This window comes from Crinia signifera, chromosome 4, assembly GCF_055691185.1.
Source record: "Crinia signifera chromosome 4, ASM5569118v1, whole genome shotgun sequence".
NCBI classification, from domain to species: domain Eukaryota; kingdom Metazoa; phylum Chordata; class Amphibia; order Anura; family Myobatrachidae; genus Crinia; species Crinia signifera.
The window spans coordinates 243613895-243639711 of NC_139220.1; the positions used below are offsets into that span (position 1 = coordinate 243613895).

Below are 25817 nucleotides of genomic sequence, written 5' to 3' on the forward strand. Positions count from 1 at the left end.
CACCAAAAAGAGAAACCCTGCATTTGTAGAGGCAGAATTAAGAATTTTAGTGCCCAGAGCACGCGAATGGATCGAATTGCCAACCAGGAAGCCGGGTGCCAGTGCAAGGAGAAACCTTTGGGACAAGATAACAGAGGAAGTGAACCAGGTGTCACCAGTGGTCAGAGATTGGCAAGCGGTGAAGAAAAGGCAAGTGTGTTTGTCCCCCTGATAATGTCATATGTGTGTACATACAGTATGTTACATGTATGTTTTGAGAATAATAGAAAGGTGTGTTTGTAGATAGTGCTACACTTCAATGTCACATGTGAACACAACCATGTCTAATAACCCACATTGATATATGAAACATGCACCATTGGTGTGATGTGAGGTTATGGGCACAGTTCTGCTCATGTGAAGTATGTGAAGTATGTGATGGGACAAGAGAAAGTGTGTTTTTGAAAGAGTTGTTGTAACATGTTCCATATGATGCTACTGAAACAAGAATGACCAAACTGTGCACATGTAGCTGGTGAGAAACTACACATCCCAGTATGCCATCCCATAGTTCAATTACTCCATAATAACCACACTGTCAAGCTATGGTGGAATGTGTAGTTTCACAACAGGTGGAGGTGCATAATTTGGCCATGGATGATGTCATTTCTGCATAGTGATCTATGTATGTGCATTTAGTGGCCTAATGAATGAGATGAGAAGCTGAAATGCCTCCTAATGGAGACATTAATGTGTGTGTGGGACACATATGGCTAAAAAACATAAGATCACCCACACTAGGAAATGTCACGTAGCACAGTGGTGCACATATCTCATGGTGATATTTGTATTTTTAAACTTGTAGGTGTACAGACTTTAAAACGACACTGAAGAGGAAGATGACTGACCGGTACAACCACAGCATGTCCACCGGGAGAGGGCCTATGCCAGATAATTTGGAGTATACCCCCCTGGAGCAGGACGCCTTGGATGTCATTGATGTGGCCGAGGTCAGGGGGATATCCAATATGGATAGTGAGCTCCCGGCGGAGGTCTTTGCTGCTGCTTTTGATGGTAAGTCACAGTAATGCATTGTATTTTGAAAGATATTTTTTAGTGCGTATGTGATGGTGACATTGTTTTCAATTATTATCCTAGAAGAAGCAGAAACCCAGGATGAACCGGCAGCATCTTCCTCTGCAGAGCCACAGGTGGAGCAAGTGGTCCAGCCTCCACCAAGACGACACCCCCAGCCACAGGAGACATGGGATGCCAGCGTGATGGTGATGCTGGAGAGGATCGAGCAGCAAGGGTTGGATGCTGCGGTCCGTCAGCAGCAGGTTGGGGAATTTCTGGCGGATTGGAAGGCCACAAACAGGCAGCAGTGTGAGGCCTTCAACCGCATGAATGACACTCTGGCGGCTGGCATGCAAAGCATTGGCCAACACCTCAGCCGCCAGAATGAAATTCTTGCGGAGCTGCTGACCACCGCCAGGTCCCTAAGGGACAATCCCCCATCTGCTGGCCCACCCCAAGCTGCTCCCCAACCTTCCACCTCTGCTGACCCTCCTGTGTCCACTAGGGGAAGACGCCGCAAGCCATCTGAGCCAAAGGCCCCTGTCCCCAAGGCCCCATCTAAAAGGGGGAAAAAAGGGCCCAAATAATGACACCTGGTTCACTTCCTCTGTGGTTGGACCCCAAATGTTTAAATTGCACTGGACATCCACTTCCTGAGTTGGCCATCGATCCATTTTCGTGCCATGGGCATTAAAGTTCTTATTTTGACCTCTACAAATGCAGGATAAGTTTTTGGTGGTGTGTATCTTGCTTAGTATTCACCCTGGTTGTTGCAGTACGTATTCTGGTGTCCCCATTTCTTTCACCATTGCATTTGCAGGGTAACACATGTTTGGAGATATGCAACCTCTTGTTCTGGCTGTTTTTTTATTTTTGTGTCTATTTTTTTTGTTTATTTGATTTATGACATTAAAGTGTCAAATAAGCTGTGATGCTGAACAGCAAATAAATTTATTTTACCAATTAAAACAAAATTGTTGTATGTGTAATTTCTTGTGTGAAACAAATACTACATTTATGTGTACTTACTGACCAGGGTATTTTTGAACATTTGTTGAAGTGTGGTAGAAGTTTCCCATGTGTAACCCTCTCCATGGCCATTCCCATGTTCCTATCCAACTTTTCCCTGCTAATTAGTTTGTGTCAGCACATGTGCAGAGCAACTTAATAGGTGAGAAAGCAGTTTGTGTGCAGGTGAGGTAGCTCCTACAGTAGTAGGTAAAAGCAGGTCCAGAACAATGCTTTCCTCATGGAGTGGGTGAGGCAGACAAACAAGGGTCAAAAGGTACATTTGTGTAGGAATGCATATGTGTCCTCCCTAAAAAAAGATGTGTGAATCGGCCAAACATGAGAAAATTGCTTGTGAACAAACATGTATAACTTTTTAAATATATATGATTTTACAGTGTCATAAGCAGATGTAGGAATCCTTTGTTAGAGAGATGTGAGTGCAATAATGTGATTGGTGGCATCTTACATCCAGAGTGTAGTAAAATCCAATTCATAGCAGATCAGATAGTGGTACAGTTCTGTATTTTGGGTACTATACAAAGATTGTGTGCAAAATAGTGGGCATGGGCTTAAAACATTGCTGAAACATCCTTTGTAGGTGTTAGATGTGGTTTATGTTATTGTATCATAAATACAAAACCTATGTTTGTATTAGAGTGAACACGTTGACACATGTCGACTTGTGTAGATTGAGTGTGCTACTATGTAAAGTCTATGAAAGCACGTAGTGAATGTGTATAACTGTTTAACAAATACCTACCTTAGCATATATAAGCAGGTCTTAAAAAGATTCTTACCTTAAATTAAACAAACCTTTAAATGTAGAGCAGTATAGAAAGATAAGCTTCCAATGTGTTTGAGTGCTGTGTGTGGCTTGCAGGTAGTGAAATCATGGTTTTGACTTAATAGACTGCAGCATTGCTTATTACATTCAGGTGTATGTGTTTGAGTAGTAATCAGCGTAAATTAGCAAACCCAGGCGCACGCTGGCATGCGGTATCTGTAGGGGTGGTCTGAGGTGGCGGTTGGCGGCCGCCTGTTTTGTGTCCGAAATGAACGGTGCTTTAGGCGATCGTGCGGTAGTAGCACCGTTCATTTTTGGTGCACACCCCCGTGTACGCCCATATTTACGCCCATTTTCCCTCATTATTTCGGCCGCTCCCCTCAACACGCCCCTATGCCGCCCCCAATGCCCGTACTCTCGCGTACAGGTTTTTTCGCACGTAGAGACCCGTCCGTAAGCGTTGTGGAGTGTTCGCGCCTGCGCATTGGTGATTGTACGCATGCGCAGATCATGAAAAACCCCGGAACGTACGCGTACGGCCCGGCCGCACCAACCAGAATAAGGCCCTGTGTGAGCCACTATTTCCCATTGTTCCAATACCTCTCTAGGTAACCTTTGGTTTATGAGAATTAGTAGTTCACAGCTAGAAACTTTTCCACAATTAAGCAGGAAGCACAATCTGCAAGGATCCGGTTTTACTCAATCACGTATTGTGTCTGACCCCTGCCTGTACGTCGGCGTTCATTAGTCACGTTCCACAACTGTGCGGCCAACTTCGCAGAACACAAGACAACTTGTTTTTCCTGTATTCTTCAAAATCGGTATTTTGAAGGAGGAGCTAGGCAGATCTCTTGGTTCTGCTTTAGCTTCGTTTACCCTCTCGATAGATTCGAATAGGCGTACCTATGAAAGGGGCAGTTAAAAAATGGTAATGTTGCCACACACCCACGTATGTTCTTTTTAACACACTTTACTATTTCTATAGTGCTATGGGTCACACCATCATGCGCCCGTCAACCCCGTGTACTCACACGCTGGGTCCACGACCAGTGTTATCTTAACACTCTTGGTCCTATTTATTTCTGGGCTTTTTCTAAATAATAAAAAAAATATTTCTGTACAGAAAAACCTTCCCGGGTTTGCAGTTTCTCACCAGATGCTTATTTGAGTATAAACCCCTTAAACAACTATAGGAAAAATACTGTTTGAATTGCTTGTTTTGAAAACAATCCGAGAATACTAAACTTTATGTATTAATAACCGCACCATCAACAGTATTATTATATACTACTTAATAGTGCTTGTAATTAATACCAGCCACCGCTGGGCTACTATGTGTACTGCATGTGCAGTGCCCGCGAACAGCCACGTATGTACGTGTCTTTGTTACTTAATCTTGTTCACAAGCCGCCGATTGATCGGCCTCACACGTGTTCCACAGTGTATTGCAAGTTGCGACCGTATTTCGCAGAAGCAGCGATTTGTACAAATACAAAATTCATCCCGTACTTGTTCCGTAAATTACGTACAAAGGCCCAAAAGCCCAACATAAGCACGTGTGTGCGTTCCTTACATAATACACTGCAGACGCTTCACATTACTGTATTGGCCTAAAACCTGCCACCACGTGGTGGGGTCCTTGGCCTTGCAGTAACTAATAACAACAGTTTATAGTTTTACACAGAAATAAATCATGTATGCACTATAACAAAAACAGGCCTTTGCCTACACGCGTGCGAAAATATCACACATTAGCATTTACCGTAACTTCAAGCAATTCAAACACTATACCCAGTTAAAACTACTTGTGGCAAACAGAAGTATAAACAGACCCAATATAAAACACTGTATATACTTTAAACACAAATTATTATTAACTTCACTTATTGTCCTTCGGATTCATACGCTAGCACCTTTCAAGCTCTGTGCCGCCACTGACTTTCCAGCAAGGGTTAATGAGGGTTAATGATGTCACTCCCACCCTCAAGTGCTGCGCATAGTACAGCGCTTTAAAGTATGTAACTGCCGGACACAGCCCTCAATTATCAATACCGATATAAATAAAACCAGATGGACAATAAGTGAAGTGCGCAGTTTACATACTGCGTCCGTAAACTACTAACCTTTTATTCCTAGCTATGGTACATGTGAACAAAGCGTAGCCCAGCGTAGCAAACCTTGTCAGTGTATAAAACACGCTATACCGATACCTATGAAGCGGTATCCTTTCGCTGTACTTAGTACCCAAATGTGAGTACAATTTTAAGGATAATTTCCTTAAAACGCTTTGTCGCTAAATGCGAATAAAAGCCAAGACTCAAGTATAAATTACGGAATAAGGGGATAAAGTCTCCAAAATAATGTATTTCAGTCCCTAACGGACTACAGGGGGTTACAGAAAGAGAGAGAAACAATATAACACAGTATACAGTTTGCTACACAGTACAAAGTATGATTTAAACTACTGAGGGAAAAACAACAGATATAAAAGCAATCAGCCACACTACAGAATACACATACAGGAATGCAAATGTTACCGTCTCATCAAATAGCGCTGGTGCAAACCCGGTCTGAGCTCACTATGTTCTGTCCAGAACACAGTCCAGGGAGTAGCAGGGGAACAGACAAAGTTTCGGATGTGCTTGAACTCTTATAGTGTCCAGTTAGAGGGGGCAGTGAGGGTCTCCATTGGTCAGGAGATCAGGTGTCGCTTCTCTTGGATTGGTGCAGGGGAATGCACCTCTGTGTCTATTGTTCTTTAGGCATCCTCATAGGGGTCGTAAATCAACACTGCTGCATCCAGATCTCCCACACTGTCCTCATGGTGAAATGACTATTAAATAAGTAATTGTTCCATAACTTTTGGCTGTTACAAGTTGCGAACTTTATACTAGAACCGGAGCGCTGCGCATGAGAGACGGAACACATAGATGCAAAATATGTATAAGAAAGATCGTGTTTTATCATTTAAACTATGTACTGCGGATTAAAACCATTTATCTACATTTTATTTGTATATAAGTGTGGAATATGAATTTATGTGTAATAGTATGGCTGTGCATACTATTATTTCACCTGCTTTCTATACTCCATTTACGTAACTCTGACAACCAAGATGGCGGCCATACCATTCTATTGTGTTGTACATGCAATTCAACTTTGACAATTGCTTGTATCAATCTTTTGTCCCTGTAAGCCATTTTGACCATTTTAAGGTGTCGACATATGGCCTGTCGACCTTAATTGAGTCAACCCTATAATCCATAACCGTGGGGTTTTGGGGACCGAGTTTGAGAACCGGTGCTATAGTAGAATACTGTTATTTTTATATGTACCATGTTTTAACGTAATTGCTAATATCTATGACAAAACCAGCATCAGCGTGCCATGTTGTAAGTTAGGATTTGCCACAGGTTTAGCCCATATAACAATGTGACTACGCTTAGCAATGCTGTCAATATTTTTAACAAGCAATACCTATCCTATATAATAAAAGGCTCTGCTCCTCACCTCTATGGGGGTAATACCAGCAGATGAGCGGTGGATTGTAGCGATGATGCGGGAGCGCGCAGCAGCGCTTACCGCTGCCCTGTACACACTGGGCGGCTTTCATGCTGAAAGAGGAGAAAACTGAGTGGTTTTCACATGAAAGTCGCCCAGTGTGTACCGGGCTTTTGTCCTGTGCAATGCACCTGCTGCACCAATGGTAGTTCCACCTCTGCACTCCAAGCTGGTAGACTATAATTATACCCTGACCCTTTGAACTTTGTTGAGTACAATATTAACATTGTAATGTGTATTTTTTATGATTAAAACCGATTTTTAGACGTGTGTGTGTGTGTGAGTGTGTGTGTGTTATTATAAGCCTCCATCAAGATAAACATAATAGATGAATGATTTAACTGTATTAATGTATTATATTTTAAAAAGCCAGCCAAAAACAAAAAAATCAGTTTACATTGGTTACCATCGGTCGCCCAGAACAAACGATTAGGAATATAAGCAACGTTCTTTAACCAATGTTACAAAACATTGCTTAACAAATATTTTCTTCCGATGTTCTTTCTATCCCCACACAAAAACAACCCTTTAAATGTTTAAATATATGCCGCAGCCAACAGCAGCGTTTCAAGGCAGTGAGTGACAGCTCCCCCTGACCAATCAGTGCGACTCAGCACGCACCAAAGTCACGTGTGAGTACGCAACGTTCTCGCGTTTTACGTGCACTCACTATGTGACCAATCAGATACGAACATGACGTCCGTCCGGCCAATCACAACTTTCCCCATCGTAACGCGCGGCTGGTTTGATCGCTGGCAGCTGCTACTGTGTATGAGGAGCTGGGGAAATGGCGGCGGCGCAGTCGGTGTGAGGGGCCAAGCAGATTCTGCGTGTGCCCCGGTCCGGCATGGCGGCCTCGCTCAATGCGGTGCTGCTGGTGGACGCCGCCGACTTTGCCCTGAGAGACCGGATCAAGCTGCTGTCGCTGCGGCTGCTCAACTTCCTGACGTGCCGCGCAGGCCCCGGCCAGGTCCGCTGGAGCTACCGATTTCTGAACTCTCTGGGCGGCCGATGCCGGCACCCCCGCCGCTCCGACCTGCGGGAGCTAGGGCCGCGCAGCTGGGATGATTTCGAGGAGGAGCTGGAGGCCTGTTGGGAGCGCTCCCGGAGCGGCCGGTGCTCGGGTCCCTCCAGCTCCCGGGTCGCTCTCACCCACGCCTCCCTGATGGAGACTCTGTCCGACTTCCAGTGGGACCGGCCGGACATCACCTCCCCGACCAAGCCGGCCGCAGGCAGGGGGCGACGTGGGAACCGGCTCATCCCTGCGGACGAGCCTTTGCAGGCGGACTCCCCCTCTGAGACCCCGGCCGTCACCGGGCCCAGGAACGCCGTCTTCCTTCTGTCTCCTTGTCCACACTCCCGGGCCCAGCTCGGGGAGTTCGCGGCTGCCGGCGATGACATCAGCCTCCAGCAGCTGACGGAGAAGCTCCTGCCCCGGCGACTGCAGAACATCGTCAGCAACAAGAGGGTGACTGTGTACTGGCTGGACACGACCGACTGGTCCAAGGTCTGTACGCCCACTATTGTCAGCGCTGCGGGGCACTGGGGGCTCCGGGCAGCAGTCACTTTTAAAAGGATAACTTTAGTGCCCCCGTGTCTCCCGACCAACCAATGCAGGTTCCAGAGATGGATCCTTCTCTAGGTGCCTGGGTATAGTGGCTTTTGTGTGGGATACACCCCACATGCTCATACTCCAGAGCAGGGGTTGGCAACGTGTAGAACTACACATCTCAGCATTCGCTGCCACAGCTTTGCTGTCTTGGCATGCTGGCATGTGTCTCTGCTGCAGCTGGAGCACCATGGAATGTTGATCGTGTAATGCCTGGATCCATGCTTCCATTGAAGACTTCATAAGAGCTTTCTCATGGGATGGCTCTGGGGTCCTTGTGTAGCAGACACAAAACGATGGGGTCCATTCAAATTGCAGTACTGGGAGGGAGCTCCCGGATCTTTTCAAACCAGCATGCTGTTATGTCGGAGAATGCCGGTAGTCTCGGGTGTTTAGTTGCGAGAATCAGAATCTTCTGACTTAAGTGCTCCCGGCACTGCTGTGTGCACCATGCTAGGGCTTAAAACTGCTTCACCCCCCTAGTTTTGTCATACTTCTGCTCATACATTAATGGCCTCTCCCCTTGGAGAAGTTGTTGGCAACACCACCTTAAGCTGCCCGTCTCAGAAGCAATTCATGAGATTGCTTTTGCAGCCACTGCGCTTTGCAGGCTTCGCGTTGGACCTACTGTCATTCAGCTGCCATTTGGGCTTATTTCATGTGATTGATCACCGCAATCACAGGAAAAGAGCCCAAATTGCAGCTGTATTGCCAAATGCAGTGCTAGCCAACTCCAGTCCTCGAGAGCTACCAACAGTTCATGTTTTCTAGATCACCTAGCTGAGGCACAGGTGCACTCATTACTGACTGACACATTAGAAATGATCCACAGACTGAGCATTACTTCACTCATGATTCTGTTGGTAGCTGGAGTTGGCTATCCCGGGCCTAGTGTATGGGGGACCTTTAGAAGTGCGCTGATTAAAATAGATTTAGGAGCTCGCTTCCTGCCCTACTTACAGCAAACTGTATTGAATCGAGTCCCCTGGGAGATGTATTAAAGCGTGGGGAGAGTACTAACCCAATCAGCTCCTGTCATGTTTAGGCTGTGTTTGATTGACAGCTGATTGGTTGGTAAATTATCTCCCTCCAAGTTTTGGTAAATACCCCCTATTGTATGTTCCAAGTGAACATGCTGGTTTATTAAAAATCTCCACCTTGTATTAACAGGTATAAGAATGATAAAGGAATGAGGCTGGAGGGGTTAGGGGGTGTTTATAGATGGTAATAAGTGTGGAAATACAAATATACATGCAGTTGACAATAAAGTTTCCAAAATAACATCTGCTTCTGTAAACACTAATGGGGCTGCCACACAAACGCTGTACCAGGGGTAGCCAACTCCAGTCCTCAAGAACTACTAACAGTTAACATTTTCCAGGTCTCCTTACAGAATCACAAGTTAAGTCTCTACCTGTGGATCTTTTGTAAGTGAGTAAAGAGTGCACCTGCTAGGTGGTCTGGACTATACAATCAGTCACCGTTCATTTTAGACCATGCATGTCCAAACTATGGCCCTCCAGCTGTGGGTGAAACTACAAGTCCCATCATGCCTTGACACAGTTTTGCTATTAGGGAATGCTAAACTATTGCAAGGCATGCTGAGATGTGTAGTTTCACAACAGCTGGAGGGCCCTAATTTGGACATGCCTGGTGTACTGTTTCAATTCTAGAAGTGGTAGGGCATAAATCAAAAGGGGCCTACACACATGGTAATTTCTGCCAGCGACTTAAGCTATGCTAAGTCGGGCAGTTCTACGCCTCTGTCGCTAATCACACAGAGCTGACAGCCCACACACAGCGAGCTGTCAGCTCTGTGTGCTGAGCGAGCTGACAGCGCCAGTGTTCTCCGGGGGAGAACACTGGCGACCAGCGAGATTGATGGACACTGCTGATCAATCTCGGCCAGTGATGCACGGGAACGAGCATCGTTGTCTATAACCCCTACACACACACACACACCGATGTAGGGGTGTTTTCTCAGCTACTTTGCCAAACTAAGCAAAGTTGCTTAGAAAATGCCTTAATATCGGCATGTGTGTAGGCCCCTAAAGAATATCAGCTGTGATCAGTGGGACCGTCCTAAAGTATAGGCAGAACTGCTGGGAATATGTCAGGTGCTGCTGGTGAGCCCATTGGCCATCTGCTTTCCATCGCTTGTTTTGCCCGTTCTTCTCTACTGCAGATCCTAAATAGTATTATGGAGCATGGAATTAAATATAAAATGAATGTCAGTCAAAGATGCCATTTAAAAAGAAAAAAAAAGAAAATAATCTTTAGATGATGGCATATATGGGATCCACTTTTGTAGCATTGCAGCCGCATAAAAATCTATGTGGGTTGCGACAGCCAGGAGGAATATAGGAATTGCTGGAGAAATCTGCTATGGTCCCCCTCATACTTTCGGGGGATTCTAAATATTTGCTATTAATACCCCAAAATTAGTTTTTGGCATTTAAGCCCACCAATATTTGCTGGTAATCCTCTAAAAGCATTGTTCACAATCTTACAGGGAAGCTTTGAGATGTATAAATTTCAGGCCTTTAATGTTGTTCAGAAGCAAGGCCAAAGTAGATGGCTTTTGTCAATGCTTTACCTAGTGTTTGATTACCAAAACTAAGGCGCTCATTGATACCACTTTCACATCGCACCTAATTACTGGGTTCATGCCGGTTCGACCCGGTAATTGCTGCGATATGAAAGGGGTTACCGGTTACATCAAACCTGTAGCAATGCGAACCAGTTAAACAGAAGGGTTCTTAACGGTTCATTGCCATGTTGCTTTGTGGTGTGAACTGGTTAATCGGGTCGAGAGACTATGGAGGAGGCAGTACTTGGAGCAGTGCCAGCTCTAAGTGTTGCCTCCTCCCCTGCCTCAGATGACGCTCTGCCACGCACCCAGATGACATCAGTGAACCGGCAATATTGCTGGTTCGCTGATGCGATTTGAACAGACCGCACATGCAGGGTTAAAGTCCCAGTGCAACCCTGCATTTGTGGTCTGAATGCGGTATTACAGTATCAACATGATAAAACTCATTGCGTTTGATAAATAGTTCTCCAGCTAAGTTGGGGCTGGACCACAATTTATCTTTATTTATTAACATTTTCTTATACAGCCAGCAGGATCCGTTGTGCTTTACAGTTAGAAATGGGGATAATAATAACTGGGTAGTTAGACAGTCAAATGGTAGGAGTGGCCTTTATCAATTAGTGATGAAACTCACTGCATATAACAGACCCCTAAATATTATTTAAAATATGTAGACAAAGTGACCTTACATTTAGAATGACTGGGTGTCTGAATGTTCGTATGCACATGACAGTTGCATACAGTTCATTCATAGTTTACAATCTCCTTAGGTATTGTTTATAAAGGGTTGTTTTTTTTTATCTATACAATAAACATCCAGATATTGTGGGGGGGGGGGGGGGGGGGGGGTGTTTATTTAATGCATTTTTTGATATTTATAGTAACCGGTTGTGTTATGTATGTTTGTTGTTATGGTTCAGAGTCTCTCAAATATTTTGTATACCATGGCCGATAACAACCAGTCAGTGATCGCAGGTGGTTGGCTCACAGGAGGCTATCCAATTATCCCTGATAAGCCGACTTATTGGGGATTTTTTTTTATACCTGCCTCCGGCAAGTGAAGCAAGTTCCCTGACTGCCCTCATATATCCTAGTAATTATTGTTTTTAGTTTGTACAATTTGGTTATTTATATAATGTTATTTTCAATTAGTGCCTGACTATATGTCCTTTTTCAAAACTAAATATTGTATGTCTTTAGGTTTGGGATGACTGTGATCATTTTGGATACTGGACAATGGTGGAACTTATGCAGCGTGTGGGAGGTAGAGTTTTGCCATCAGAATCTTTATTGGCAGAGGGGCCATTCTGGTCAGGACCAGCTCTGAAAATCCCTTTTGATTCTGTGCTGAGTTCACTCATCAGCAATGAGCAGGAACAGAGACTTCAGTTTCCTCAGCAGGATGGAATTGTTTACTTCATGACACCTGGTAATGTGTTTTTTTTATTTTATTGTTTATTTTACCTTTTTAAGCTGCATTTATGTGGTTGAGTTATAGTACAAATTACATTTTTATATGGTCAGAATTGTTTATTGCACATCTAAGTAACTGATGCATGACTAGCAATAATCAGTTGTTCTGCAAGTATCCATTACTTATTGTTTAAAGCAGTCATGTCCAAACTATGGCCCTCCAGCTGTTGTGAAACTACAAGTCCAATCATGCCTTGCCACAGTTTAGCTATTAGGGAATGCTAAAACTATGGCAATGCATGCTGGGATGTCTAGTTTCATAACAGCTGGAGGACCATAGTTTGGACATGCCTGGCTTAAAGTATAAGGTGCTCTGTGAAAAGGGCAGCTTAGGAGCCCAAAAGCCTAACTTTTCTTATCTGCTCACAGGTAGCAAGCAGAAATATTGGCCGTACAATTGAATTGCTCCCATCAGATGCCTATTACTTATATGCACCCAGAAACAATTAAATTCCACTCATACTGTCCTAATTGTATGCTTGTACTGAACATACAACAAATTTAATTGGCAGAAAATCATAAAGGCAACACTAGATCTAACTATTTTTACCATCAAATTGTGTAATAGATTCATAGGGGTGCCATGCAAAGCCGTCCTCAAAGCCGCTCATCTGCTCTAGGATGAGGTCAAGCAGATAATTTCCACATGGCTCTGACCAATTAGCTGATGAGAAGTTAGGGTATTCCACAATCTTTTTCTTGATGAAGTGGAGGTATCCATGCATAAGTAGCCATTTTCTGTAGCATTTGAAGGCTCCATCGGAGCCAAAAGGTATTGAACGTCTTTATTTTATTCAGCCATCCATGAAGATTCACACTTGTAGCAAATATGAGGTGCCCCTGGTCTTCCACTAACTTGATGACACTGATGGTAGGCTGTCTTCATGACTGGAGTAATTTTGGAGTTTGTGTGGAAAAGGTCACATGACTACACCAATAACACAAAATTAATGTTAACACATGTTTGTGAATTATAACTTCAAAACGCTAACAAATGAAGAACAATCAAAGCTTCACTTGATGTACCTAAATCAAAAAGTGGGGATTATTTACAAGGCAAAACCATGCCTTGCAAATTATTGCCGCTATAAAAAAACGCGTTCGGCCGGCATCTTGCACCTCCAGTGAACTGTGTTATTACATATGACTCCTAATCTTCAGGCTTGGGCATAGATTCTGTTAGGGGAAAAGCCAGCAGAGCCTGCTCCAGTAGCTTTCCACTAGCAAATAGCAGATAGTGCTTATTAACATATGGAGGTGCAACCAGAATCTGTCTACTGTAATAACCACACAGCAAGAGCAACCAACAGCAGCTCACTTTGAATTGAATCTGCCCCTTAGCCACATTTTCCATGGTTCAGTCTTTCCTCCAGGCCTGGTAGTGGCTTTATGTATACACAGTACAGTGCTCCCACAAATGTATTGTTTTAATGCAATAAGCCACAGCGCATGTATTTGTTAATAACATTGTAAATGTACCCATTATGTATCCACTGAATAATACATTAGTTAACCATATCTTATTCGAAAAACGAGATTGGTTCTAAATAAATATCAACAAATTGACCTACATTTTTCGATAGTTAATTTTCTTTTCTTAAATATTGGTTAATTTTATGTCATTTTGCTTCTTATTCTCTCATAAATGGGTTATTTTAGGTATGATGGCTGATAAAAGCTTTGTATTGCAGGTGAGAGTGAGCAGCGGGAATGTGCAGTCACTTTGGAACCTATTTCATTAACTCAAAAACACATCAAGGGTTTAAGGAAGATTTATTTAAAAGGAACTCTGCAAAACTGGAACTGGAATCAAATTGATCCTTTAACAATGGAAACCTGGGTACTTCAGAGCTCAACCAACGATCACCAAGAACCATGCCAAAACATTCAGCAGCTTCTGCACACAGTGCGGTCTAAAGGGCTGCTCCTGGTAAATAGTGACTTATTGATATAAAGTTTATACAGATCCATCTGCATAAAATCAATCATTTATTTTGTGCATTGTTAGATACTGCATGTGTGTGTGTGTGTGTGTGTGTGTGTGTGTGTCCCTTTCAAATTTACATTAAAATCAGTTTTTTTAACCTCTATCAACCCAGGATTTTGGTGGAAAGGTGTACAGAGCTAGATGTGATATATATTCTTCTGATATTACATGTTTGTATGTGAAGTGTCAGTAAAGCACTAACTCCAAAGGCTGACATGGAAAGGTCATACTCAGAAATGTGTGTGTGTGTATATAATTAAAACAAACATGGTTTTTGTCTATACCATAAATTGACATAATTATGATGATCATTATAGCCATTATTCTGCCTGAGTGCAAGTTACAGCCTGCTATGTGCAAGTACTGAAATGGCTAGCTTCAGAGGCGTCGATAGTTTCTTGGTGTCGCAGCAGAAACCGATAAATGCACCATAAAAAAGGCCTCATGGCCCAACACTAATCTGTCACTACGGGAGATAATGACAGAACAGGAGCTGGGTGCTGCACATAATGTTATTGTGCAGCACCCAGCTCCTGTCACTGAGCAGATGCTTTTTTATTTTTGAGTCACCCCTTGGCAAGTTACATCTGGGTGTGACAAACACCCCCTAGTTACACCACTGGATAGCCTCTACTTTGTGCAGAACTTACATTCTGTCAGGTAAATTGCTAGGCTGCAGAGTTCACTTGCTACTGCTTTTTCTTCTGGCTAAGGTTGTTTTTCTGTGTTCTAGATTGCTGATGTGTTCACGGAACATGGTTTGTTGCCCAGAACAGGCATCCTGTCCCCCATTTCAGAAACTGCTGCTGTTCTTAGTATAGTTGTTAATGACCTATCTGTTGGGATTGACAGACTGTGCTTACAAGAAACTATTGAGGAGCCAAGTGAGAATGTCTTGTCTGGTTTCCAGGATATTGTAAGCAGTGTCCTAAGTCGTGTTTCTAGCTGTGATGAAATCCCTACATCACCTGGTAAGTCCTATGCGCCAAGTGCTGAATCACAGCAGCCTGTTGGTGGTTTCTTCTGTAAAACATAGTGGCCAATCCTAGAAAAATGTGCTATAAAAAAATCAGTCTGCATGCTTGGCAACCAAGTGATTCCTATAGTGATTGGTCAAGGTAACCGATAATTAACTTCTTCAGTATCCGGTCATGTGGTATCGGCACAGGTACAGAATATAATTACCCCTATCACGCTCTGTCATTGATACGTCATTTATGTCTTCTGTTTACTATAGTTCAATATAGCAGGTTTTACTGTTGTGCTTTTGTTTATTTAGGTTTTTATAGTATTTTTCTTTTACAATGCTGGTCTGTGTGTATTTTAGATCTCTTGCAATGTTTTCAAATTAATTGATATTCAGCCATTTTCTCTTCCTGTTCATTTAGATGTCCCAATGCCAGAATGGGTTAAACAAGAGTTGTCGCAATGTAATCCTTGGACATCCTCTGTTATTGAAAAGTGGTATCCGTTATCTGGAACATCAGGTGCTAGCAGTAATCTCATGGAATCGTTTAGGTAAGAACACTCCATATACAAACATTGCATGTATATCACAAAGGCCCAGATTTAACTTATTTGGCCCAAACATCAGACCAACTTTTATCCAACCCTCCAACTTGTTTGTCCAACTAAAACGCTGCCCCTTCACACCTAACAAACTAATCAGACCAACCAAACCACCCAATGTTTTCAGCACACCAACCAACTTCTCTCTAAACAGCACCTACCTACTTCTACATGTTTTAAATGAAAGTTCTGGTTCTTAAAAATTAGAATATGTGTAGTTATTGGTTACTTTTAGACTGAGGGTATTGTTCAAATGTGAACAGTGGCACAAGCTTTTGTATCACTCTATGGTGGCACAAGCTGGTGTGTATGGATTATTATGCATAGTTTTACAAGCTGTAGTGTGTGTGTGTGTGTGTGTGTGTGTGTGTGTGTGTGTGTGTTTTCTGAGGTTTGGTGAGCTGATTGGTGTATAAAATTATTTCAGGGCTCGACAAATCCCAGGCGCCAGGTCGCCACGGCGACCAGATTCTGCTTCCTGGCGACCAGATTTTTTTTTATGGAGGAAGCAGAATCTGGTCGTGGCAGCCCGGCCTTCCCCATACACAGCCCACCGCAGCAGCCTGGCCTCCCCCGCACACAAACCCCAGCAGGCAGCAGCCCGGCCTCCCCCACACACAAACCCCAGCAGGCAGCAACACGGCCTCCCCCGCACACAAGCCCCAGCAGGCAGCAGTCCGGCCACCCCCGCACGGCGGCGCACACAGGTCTAGTGTTCGCCGCGCCCGGTTTTTAAGTTTCTAATGTGCCCTCCCCGGAGAGCTGACACGCTGCCTCTGTTCAACAGAGACCTCAGCGGTGTTTCAGCGCAGTGGAGGAATTGCTGACAGCCGCTCTCAGCAGAGGGAGAGGTGGCGTGTCAGCATAGTTAACAGCGACTGTTAGCGCTTACAGGTGCTCCCTGCTGTGCTGACATGCCACTGATCACCTCTGCTGAGAGTGGCTCACTAGGACAGGACATCGGCATCGGTTCTTGCTGGCCGTAGGGTGCCCCTTCCAAACAGCCTGGGGCGCGGGGGACGCACAGCCGGCTTATGGGCTGGCACCATATTTTAAATGGCAGTCGGGGTCCATTGGAGGGAGAAGCTTGAGCCCTGCTTCTCCCCTCATAAGAGGCCTGCCAGGGCAGTGGGTATTATTTGGGTGTTATCCATGGCACTGCTGGGGGGCATTATATCCAAGGCACTGCTTGGGGGCATTATATCCAAGGCACTGCTTGGGGGCATTATATCCAAGGCACTGCTTGGGGGCATTATATCCATGGCACTGCTGGGGGGCATTTTGTCTATCACTATTGGCGGCATGGCATTACTGGGGGCATTATATCTGTGGCACTACTGGCAGCATGGCACTACTGGGGGCATTTTTCTATGGCACTCCTGGGGAGGGATTGTAAATGTGTTGCCAGTTCAAATGCCCTCCCAGTTGAAAAAATGTGCCCTGCTTGGTGATTACAACCCTGCCCTAAAAAAAAATCCTATAGTGAACACTACAAGCCCCAGCAGGCGGCCTCCCTCGCACACAGCCCCAGCAGGTAGCATCCTGGCCTCCAGTGCACACAGCCGCAGCAGCCCGTTTATCCCCACACAGAGCCGCAGCAGGTCCAGCTCCTCCTTCCACTGCGAAGCCACCATGTACCCGGCTGCTGCTACCACTTACCCCCAGCCGCTGATGGAGCAGGGAGACTTCCTTCCCCTGATGACCAGCAGCTGCTCAGCCGAAGACCCGTGGGCTGGAGGGAGAGACCTGACCACTCCAATATAGCACACCTCCAGCCTTAACTACAGCCTACTACAGGCCTGCCCCAGGGAAGGCGAGGCCAGGGGGCTCCCACAGTGGCACCCATAGAAACAAGAATTTACTCCTGGCAGAGCATGTTAACCTATGGCATCAAGCATTAAACCCATATCAATGAGCATGTAGGTAAGTGGAACTTATGTGGCATAATATGTAATTACGGCATATGGTATTATACGTAATAGGCATTAGTGTGTGGCATATTGTGTAATGAGCATTAGGATGTTTGGTATAAATGTATAATGCACATTACGACGTGTGGTATATGTAATGGTCATTATGGCATGTATAGATGTAATGGGCATTATGGCGTGTGTACATGTAAAGTAATGGACATTATGGCGTGTGCAATTTTTTTTTTCGGTGCACGGCTTTGGCACGCACTGTCTCTGTTATTAGTATATCTGGCTCCTACATTTCCATCCTGGTTCCTAGATTTTATAGAAATTTGTCGAGCCCTGGTGTAGGCCAATATAATTTGTGGGTGGCACAGTTTGTCATTACCCACTCTGTTTTACATCTTGGTGGTCCTTGAAATTTCCAAGTACTATATTGGCTCTTGCTTCTCTTTATTCCTCTTATCTACACTGTCTGGGAAGGACAATGCTGCAAGTGCAGCAGGTCAAAATGTTTTCTTGAGTCAAATTATCCCATGTACTGTCTGACTGGAGGGCAGCCTGCAAGTTGGAGTCCCAGGGCATTGCATCCTGACTTATGGAGGTGCTAGCCTTAATGCCTCTGGCAGAATTTTCTCAACAATTGGCTGCTTCCAGGTCTCCTTAATTGTCTGTCTGATTCTGTAGGTATTTCCTGACATTGTTGTGTGCATGTCCCCCTCTTTTGCTGGCTCTAAGTTTATCAGGAACTTCCTGAGCTCAAGGTCTATTTCAGTGCAGGGTATGGTTTGTCTCTGCTTCTATGGGGAGATTTCGTGACTCATTTGGTTGTAATCAAGTCACCTCTCGGTGAGTCAACTTTTCACTATATGCAATTGGATACTAGTCACCACAAATGCCACTTTCAGAGGGCTGGGATGCTGTGGTACTCCATTTAAATTCCAGGAAGTTTGTTTATGCCGGTAAGCAATGCTTCCTATCAATGTCTTCAATCTCTGAGCAATCATCAGTGCTCTTTTTAGCAACTGCTGAAGGGTGTAACTGTCTTAATTCAGTTGGACAATGCCACAGCAGTAGCATATGTAAACCACCAGGATTGCGGAGAGTCCATTGACCATGCGAGAAACAACTGAGTTTCCGGTGGGCAGAGCAATTGGTAGCATGCAAAAGCTGTCATGAAGGACCCCCCCCAAATATAGTGGCATGAGTTAGTGGGGAAGACGTATGGTCACAAAATAATACAAATATCAAATTACATCACATACACATCACCCAAAGTAGAACCCCCTTTTACACCAGGTAGAGATCCTTTTTTTTTCAGATTACTCCTGATAGAGCCCATTTAAATGATCCCTTTTAAATATTATGCCAGATAGATCCCCTTTTAATCATAAAGCCAGGTAGAGCCCTCTTTTACACATTGTGCTTATGGTGTTCAATGCTACCCTACAAACTATACATTTGTGCCCTACCATACATCTTCTCTATGGGATATTTTACCTCCCATTTAAAATAATGTATCTAAATATCAACAGGTTTGGAGTCTCTGGTTCACTTTCTGTAATTTATGTTCATAGAGTATCTCTAATTCCTTCTCTATGTTTCGAGCCAATAATACCTCCTTTATTTTTTTCTGTATATATTTTTTTCTGTTATTTTTTTATCTATTTTCTTTATTTTTTTCTTAATGGTTTCCTTTCTTTGAATGTAGGTATGTGTGTTTGTGTATGTCTATGTATGTATATACGTGTATTTGACCCTTGATTGTGACTATTAGCTATATGATTTGGTTTTTTTTCTCTGATTATTTGTTTGGTAAAAAAAGAAAAAATGTTTACATATCTCTGTTTTCACAAAGATTGGTTTGGATCTTTTATATGATCCTCTGTTTAATTGTTTTTGCCTTCCATATTGTGATATGCTACGGTTTGATTTATCATGTAGTAATATCAAAAGAAACTATTAATAAAAATGTGTTCCCTACCTCCCACATGCCACAAAATGAACCAGTGCGCACAACAATAAAAGGGGTGGGTTATCACAAGAAAGGACCATGGCCACACAATAGTGCCACCAGTAAAAATTATGTCAATTAGAACAATCCTATTCATTATGCCCACAGTAGTGTCACTTATACACATAATGCCACACAAACTACTCCTTCTGTTACCGACATACACCCCATATCACTCTACTATCCACCTACCTACTCTAGCCCAGGAAATGCACCCTAAATCAGACAATCTCTCCCCCCCCCCCGTACAGCCCACACAGCCTGTACCTGCTTCGAGGCCAGATCTCCCACAGTATCTGCATGATAGCCCCCTCGCAGTAGCTGCTCTCTTTACCATGTGGGGGACCTTACAGGATCTGGGAGGGAATGGAGAGGAGGCGCCTCTATTGCTTGGCGCTGCTTCCGGCGGGGGGGAGGGAGCAGAGCTGGGCAGAGGGGGCAGCTGGGAGGCCAATGGTTCCCCATCCCAGCCTTAAGGTGCCCATACACTGATGTGACGTCTCGCAGCAGTCTTCGGATACCCGATACCCCTGCAAACCGCCGGGACCTTCCCGGCGGCAGGGATGCATGCGATCCGTTGTGATGGATCGCATGCGTCACTGCTTCCCACCCGCCTCACCGCCAGGAGGAACGGGTGGTCGGCGGCCTGCCGGTTCGACCACCTGGTCGGGTCCGATGCGCTCGGGACCGTGCATAGGACCCGACTGCATGTCAGGGAGGGGCGATTTGGTAACAATCATTTACACTAACACCAGTTTGATTTTCAAGTGTAAATGATTGCCGCTTTAAAAAAAAAACCTAGTTTTTTTTACCAAATCTCTCACTTTATGAATTTCACCCCCTATTCTGCTTATCCAGCAGACTAAAATTGAAAGGATATCACTGATGACCCTAACATAAAGCTAACCTGGTTTGTTTGGCTGTAATGTAGTGAAGTCACTATACAAGGTTGTATACAATTAATATTTCTCTTTCAATGGTCCTGGTGACACAGCTCAACACTGGGATGTAGGAGGGTCCGAAGGAGCCAGGCACCTATCCTAAAGCTTTAGAGGGTAGGCTCCTCCCCTACTGCATCCCTGGACTCTTCAGTTCGTGTTAGGTGCCCACTGGAGTGGGTGCTATTCTAAAGGGCTGCAGGAGCAGCCGAAGAATTAGAGTTGTTAGGGGATTTTTATTATTTTATTAACTTTTACCCTAGCTAGGTAGGCACAGTGTGAGGATTCTCATAGTGAATCCTCACACTGCTTGCGCAGCAGGAGCTGACAGAAGCGCGTCCTGTCAGCTCACTGTGCACAGGGGAGACACTGTCTGGTCCCCCTGTGCAGCGCTTATAGCCTTTTCTAAAAGGCTGCCTGGGCTCCGGAGTACCCTGAAACCGGCTCCACGTTTAGGTGGGGATCATGGGGGACAGGCGCTCCGTGATGGCGGCGGCCATTTTATGCGGAGCTTACACGCTGAGCTCCTAGATGAGAGGACAGCAGCGTTGTGACAGGCATGTTCCAAGTGATCCCCATTTGAGGGGGAGACACTGGAACTAGGAAATCCTACCTAAGGAGCGGCTTGCTGGGGGTGGTTGGCGCCAAAAGGTCACGGACCCCGCAGCAGCAGGGACCTGTGGTCTCTTCCTTCACTCTGACTTTGGCGCCTTTCAGAACGCTTGCAGCGGAGCTGAGCTGGCTTACTGATCCTGGCAGAGTGACTTGGATTTCCTGGGCATCGCTTCCCCGCAGTTGAAACCAACAGACAGATAAGTGATTGGGTGCATTGCCTCTGTATAAACGCTTGTACATTGTTTGCACTGTGTATACTGATAGATATACATTTATCACTTGCATCATGTCTGAGCATCAGGCTGCGGTTTTGGGGGAGGGAGCCCTTAATGCACTGAGCGCGTGCAATGTTTGCACACAAAAGTTTGTCCCTGAGCAGATGGCCAAGGGGGGCTTATGTATTACTTGCGCTGATGTGAGACCCATGGGCAGTGATCCCCATAGGGCAGAGCATATGGAACCTGCGTGGGCCAGGGCCCTAGGCAGGTCAGTAAACGCTTTGGTGCAGCTTTTGGACAGGCAGAGTGATGGGCTGGTAGAATCACAGAGACCTATGCCATCATCTCAGCAGTCGTCTGGCTCCTTGCCTCTTACCCAGGCAGATCCTGCACTTATCCAGGTGATGCAGGATACTGCAAAAGGGATTAACAGGTTCAGTGAAATGCTGGACAAAATGGATGAAAATGTGGCAGGGACCCCTAGAAGGTCTTATGCTTTAACTACTGTGGTAGATGAAGAGGAAGGAGAGTATATTGACATCCCCTGGGATCAGGGTGATGATTTGGAAGAGAACTCTGCTGCTGGTATAGAGGATCTCATTGTAGCTGTGAAGCAGGCTTTAAAGCTGACTGTGGAGGATAAGACTCCTGTTAAAGGTGTTTTTAAGCGACAGCGGAAGGAGGCTGTTACTTTTCCTTCAGATGAGGGGTTACAGGAATTGTTAGAAGGGGCTTGGAAAACTCCTGATAAGAGGCTTCAGATGCCAAAACGATTCCTAAATCTGTACCCCATGCCAGAGTCTCATGCGGAGCTCTGGGAAAGGGTCCCAGTTGTGGACGCTTCAGTGGCACGTTTGTCCAAGGCTACTGTATTACCAGTACAGGGCGGTGCAGCTTTTAAAGATTCTGTGGATAAAAAGCTGGAGGGAAACCTCAAGGCTATCTTTGAAGGGGTGGGGTTTACCTTACGACCCCTTATTGCTTCAGCCTGGGTTTCTAAGGCCATGATAGAGTGGGCTGGTGAATTATGCACCATGCTGCAGGCTGACCCGAGTACATTACTGCTTGCAGAAAAGATTAAGGCAGCAGCAGAATATGCAGTTGAAGCAGAGGAGGAAGCTATTAAAATGGCAACCCGAGTGTCCACAGTCTCCATTAATGCCAGGAGAGTGCTTTGGCTTAAAGCCTGGGAAGCAGACAATGAGTCCAAGAAGGCTCTGGAAACATTAGCCTTCAAAGGAAAGGTACTCTTTGGTACCGAATTAGAGGAGATTATAAAACAGGCCACAGGCGGCAAAAGTACATTCCTGCCGGCCTCCTCAGCAAAGCAGACATCCAGATTTTCTGCTTTTAAGCCGTCCTTTCGGCCCTCCCCTAGAGGTGGTGCGTCCTTTCGAGGACAGTCTTTCAGGGGAAGGTTTCAGCCCTCTAGAGGCAAGACACAAAAGTCAAAATTTGGCTCTTTTCACAAGAAGCCTGCCAATAAAGGAGAGGATAAACCCTCTGCATGACTGTCAGGGGCTTTGCCCGACAGTGACAAAAGTGGGCGGGCGTCTCACACTCTTCAGGGACGCTTGGGCGTCTCTAGACCAGGATGCCTGGGTGCTAGACATCATAACACAGGGTTACAAAATCCCTTTCAGAGGGCCACCTCCGAAGAGGTTCATTCCCACATCCTTACCAAAGGAGGCACGGCTGCGTACAGCTCTTGTGAGAGCAGCGCACTCCCTTTTGAAAAAAGGGGTGGTGACACTAGTCCCCAAGACAGAGTGGAAGAAAGGCTTTTACTCCACGCTGTTCCTGGTGCCCAAACCAGACGGGTCTTTCAGACCAATACTAAATTTGAAGTCTCTAAATGTTCATTTATGGGTAGACCATTTCAAAATGGAGTCTCTACGGTCAGTACTCCTGAGTCTGGACCAGGGAGAATTTTTGGCGTCCATGGATGTCCAGGACGCATATTTGCACGTTCCTATACACCCGGAGCATCAGACCTTGTTGAGGTTTGCCATAGGAGACCTGCATTTACAATTCCGGGCGTTACCCTTTGGGCTAGCAACCGCGCCAAGGGTATTCACAAAGATAATGTCAGTAATGGCGGCGGTGCTGAGGCTCAGGGGAATCACAGTAATACCCTATTTGGACGATCTCCTGTTCAAAGCAGAGTCAGCAGCCATGCTGCAGAGTCACTTGGCAGAGGCCATCAGTTTTTTGCAGACTCACGGCTGGATTTTAAATTTGCAAAAATCTCAGTTGGTACCGTCACAAAGGCTCCAATTCTTGGGAGTCATACTGGACACCCATCTTCATCGGGTATTCCTCCCGGAGGTAAAGGCCAGGGATCTGGTCACCCTAGTCCAGGAGATTCTCAGGGCTCAGAGCATTTCAGTATGGAGGTGCCTCAAGCTCCTGGGGAAGATGGTGGCGTCATTCGAGACGCTTCAATTTGCCAGGTTCCACTCTCGGAGGTTCCAATGGAACATTTTGTCAGCTTGGTCAGGAGACACTTTGACCATGAAATCCGAGATGATAGTGCTGTCTTCGGACACCCGAGAATCCTTGAAATGGTGGACAGAAGTAGATTCCCTTCAGTGGGGTCGGTCATTACAGACCTGGGACTGGTTGATAGTAACTACCGACGCCAGTCTCAGGGGCTGGGGGGCAATAGTCCTGGATCTCAGGCTTCAGGGCCTGTGGACGGCAGAGGAATCAGCGTTACCAATCAACATCTTGGAGCTGAGAGCTGTCTGGAAGGTCATTTCCTTGGCGGGAGACAGGTTACAGAACCTCCCTTTGAGGATTCAGACCGACAATGCCACAGCTGTGGCGTATCTGAATCACCAGGGAGGTACACGCAGCAAATTGGCCATGTGGGAGGTGTCCAGAATCTTCCTATGGGCGGAACAGAATGTTCCAGCTGTATCGGCTATATTCATCCCAGGAATAGAGAATATAGAAGCCGACTTCCTGAGCAGGGAGGAGCTCAAGGAAGGGGAATGGAGCTTACACCCTCAGGTGTTTCACCAAATCACTTCGATGTGGGGAACTACGGATGTGGACCTGATGGCATCCAGGATCAACCGTCAAGTGCCCAGGTTCTATGCCAGAACAAGGGATCCACTAGCGGAGGCAGTGGATGCCATGACTATTCACTGGCAGGGAGATCTCCTTTATGCATTCCCACCAGTACCAATGTTACCGAGACTTCTGAAGAAAATACAGGGGCAGAAGGTTCCAGTGATCTTAGTGGCCCCGGATTGGCCAAGGAGATCCTGGTACTCGAGGCTTCAGAGGTTGTCTGTGGACTCATGGCGTCTACCTCTGAGACCAGACCTTCTAAGACAAGGCCCATTCAATCACCTGGATTCAGATCGATTGATTTTGACGGCCTGGCTATTGAAACCACCATCTTGAAAAGAAAAGGGTTTTCTGAGGCAGTAGTACAGACTATGATAAAAGCCAGAAAAGCTGTATCTTCGGCAAATTATTATAGAGTCTGGAAGACTTACATTCGATGGTGTGAGAGAAGAAAGGCTCATACATCTCATTTTAAGCTATCAAGAATGATGGAATTCTTACAAGATGGTTTTTCATCGGGCCTAAGCCTTCAGTCACTGAAGGTGCAGATTTCGGCCTTGTCCATCTATTTCCAGAAAAAGATAGCCATTTTGCCGGAAATTCAAACCTTTTTACAAGGAGTATCCAGGTTGAAACCTCCATACAAGCAACCAGTAGCACCTTGGGATCTATCACTGGTTTTGGAATGCCTTCAAAAGGCACCTTTTGAACCTTTAAGGTCGGCTGACTTTAAGTTTCTCACGTGGAAGCTAGTGTTTTTGTTAGCAGTAGCATCTGCTAAAAGAGTTTCAGAATTGGGAGCTTTATCATGTAAATCTCCCTTCTTAATTTTTCATGATGACAGGGCTGTTTTAAGAACAGTGCCTCAGTTTTTACCGAAGGTGGTATCTACCTTCCATTTAAATCAGGAGATAGTTCTACCTGTGTTTCAACCCCCAGAGGGTTCTAAGAAAAGGGACAAGTTGAGAACTTTGGATGTTGTGCGTGCCTTACGCATATATGTGGACAGAGTGAAGAGTGTCAGGAAGACTGACACATTGTTGGTATTGTATGACGTACACAAGATTGGTTGGCCTGCATCTAAGCAGACTATTGCTAGGTGGTTGCGGTCTGTGATAGCCTTTGCATACACCAAAGTGGGTAGACCAGTACCGGCCAAAATAAATGCGCATACCACCAGGTCAGTTGCCACCTCTTGGGCGGTTCGACATGGGGCCACAGCTGAGCAGGTTTGCAGAGCTGCCACTTGGTCATCTGTTCACACATTTGCCAAATTCTATAGATTCCATGAGTTCGCGTCGGAGGACGCATCATTCGGGCGAGCAGTGCTGAGAGCTGCAGACCTGAGCGTACCCTCCCAAAGGACCGGCTCTGGAACGTCCCAGTGTTGAGCTGTGT

General features: G+C 45.4%; 1 protein-coding gene across 1 annotated transcript in view; it reads left to right on the top strand.

Annotated features, from left to right (window-relative positions):
* Positions 1-7083: 7083 nt before the first annotated feature.
* TICRR (TOPBP1 interacting checkpoint and replication regulator) overlaps positions 7084-25817 on the top strand; it is a 37060-nt gene continuing 18326 nt past the window's right edge. Inside the window, exons 1-5 of the mRNA XM_083184186.1 lie at positions 7084-7919; positions 11815-12043; positions 13779-14017; positions 14808-15045; positions 15463-15592. Of these exons, the coding sequence (XP_083040312.1) occupies positions 7260-7919; positions 11815-12043; positions 13779-14017; positions 14808-15045; positions 15463-15592 (1496 nt within the window). The 5' untranslated portion in view covers positions 7084-7259. The remainder of the gene's footprint in view (positions 7920-11814; positions 12044-13778; positions 14018-14807; positions 15046-15462; positions 15593-25817) is intronic.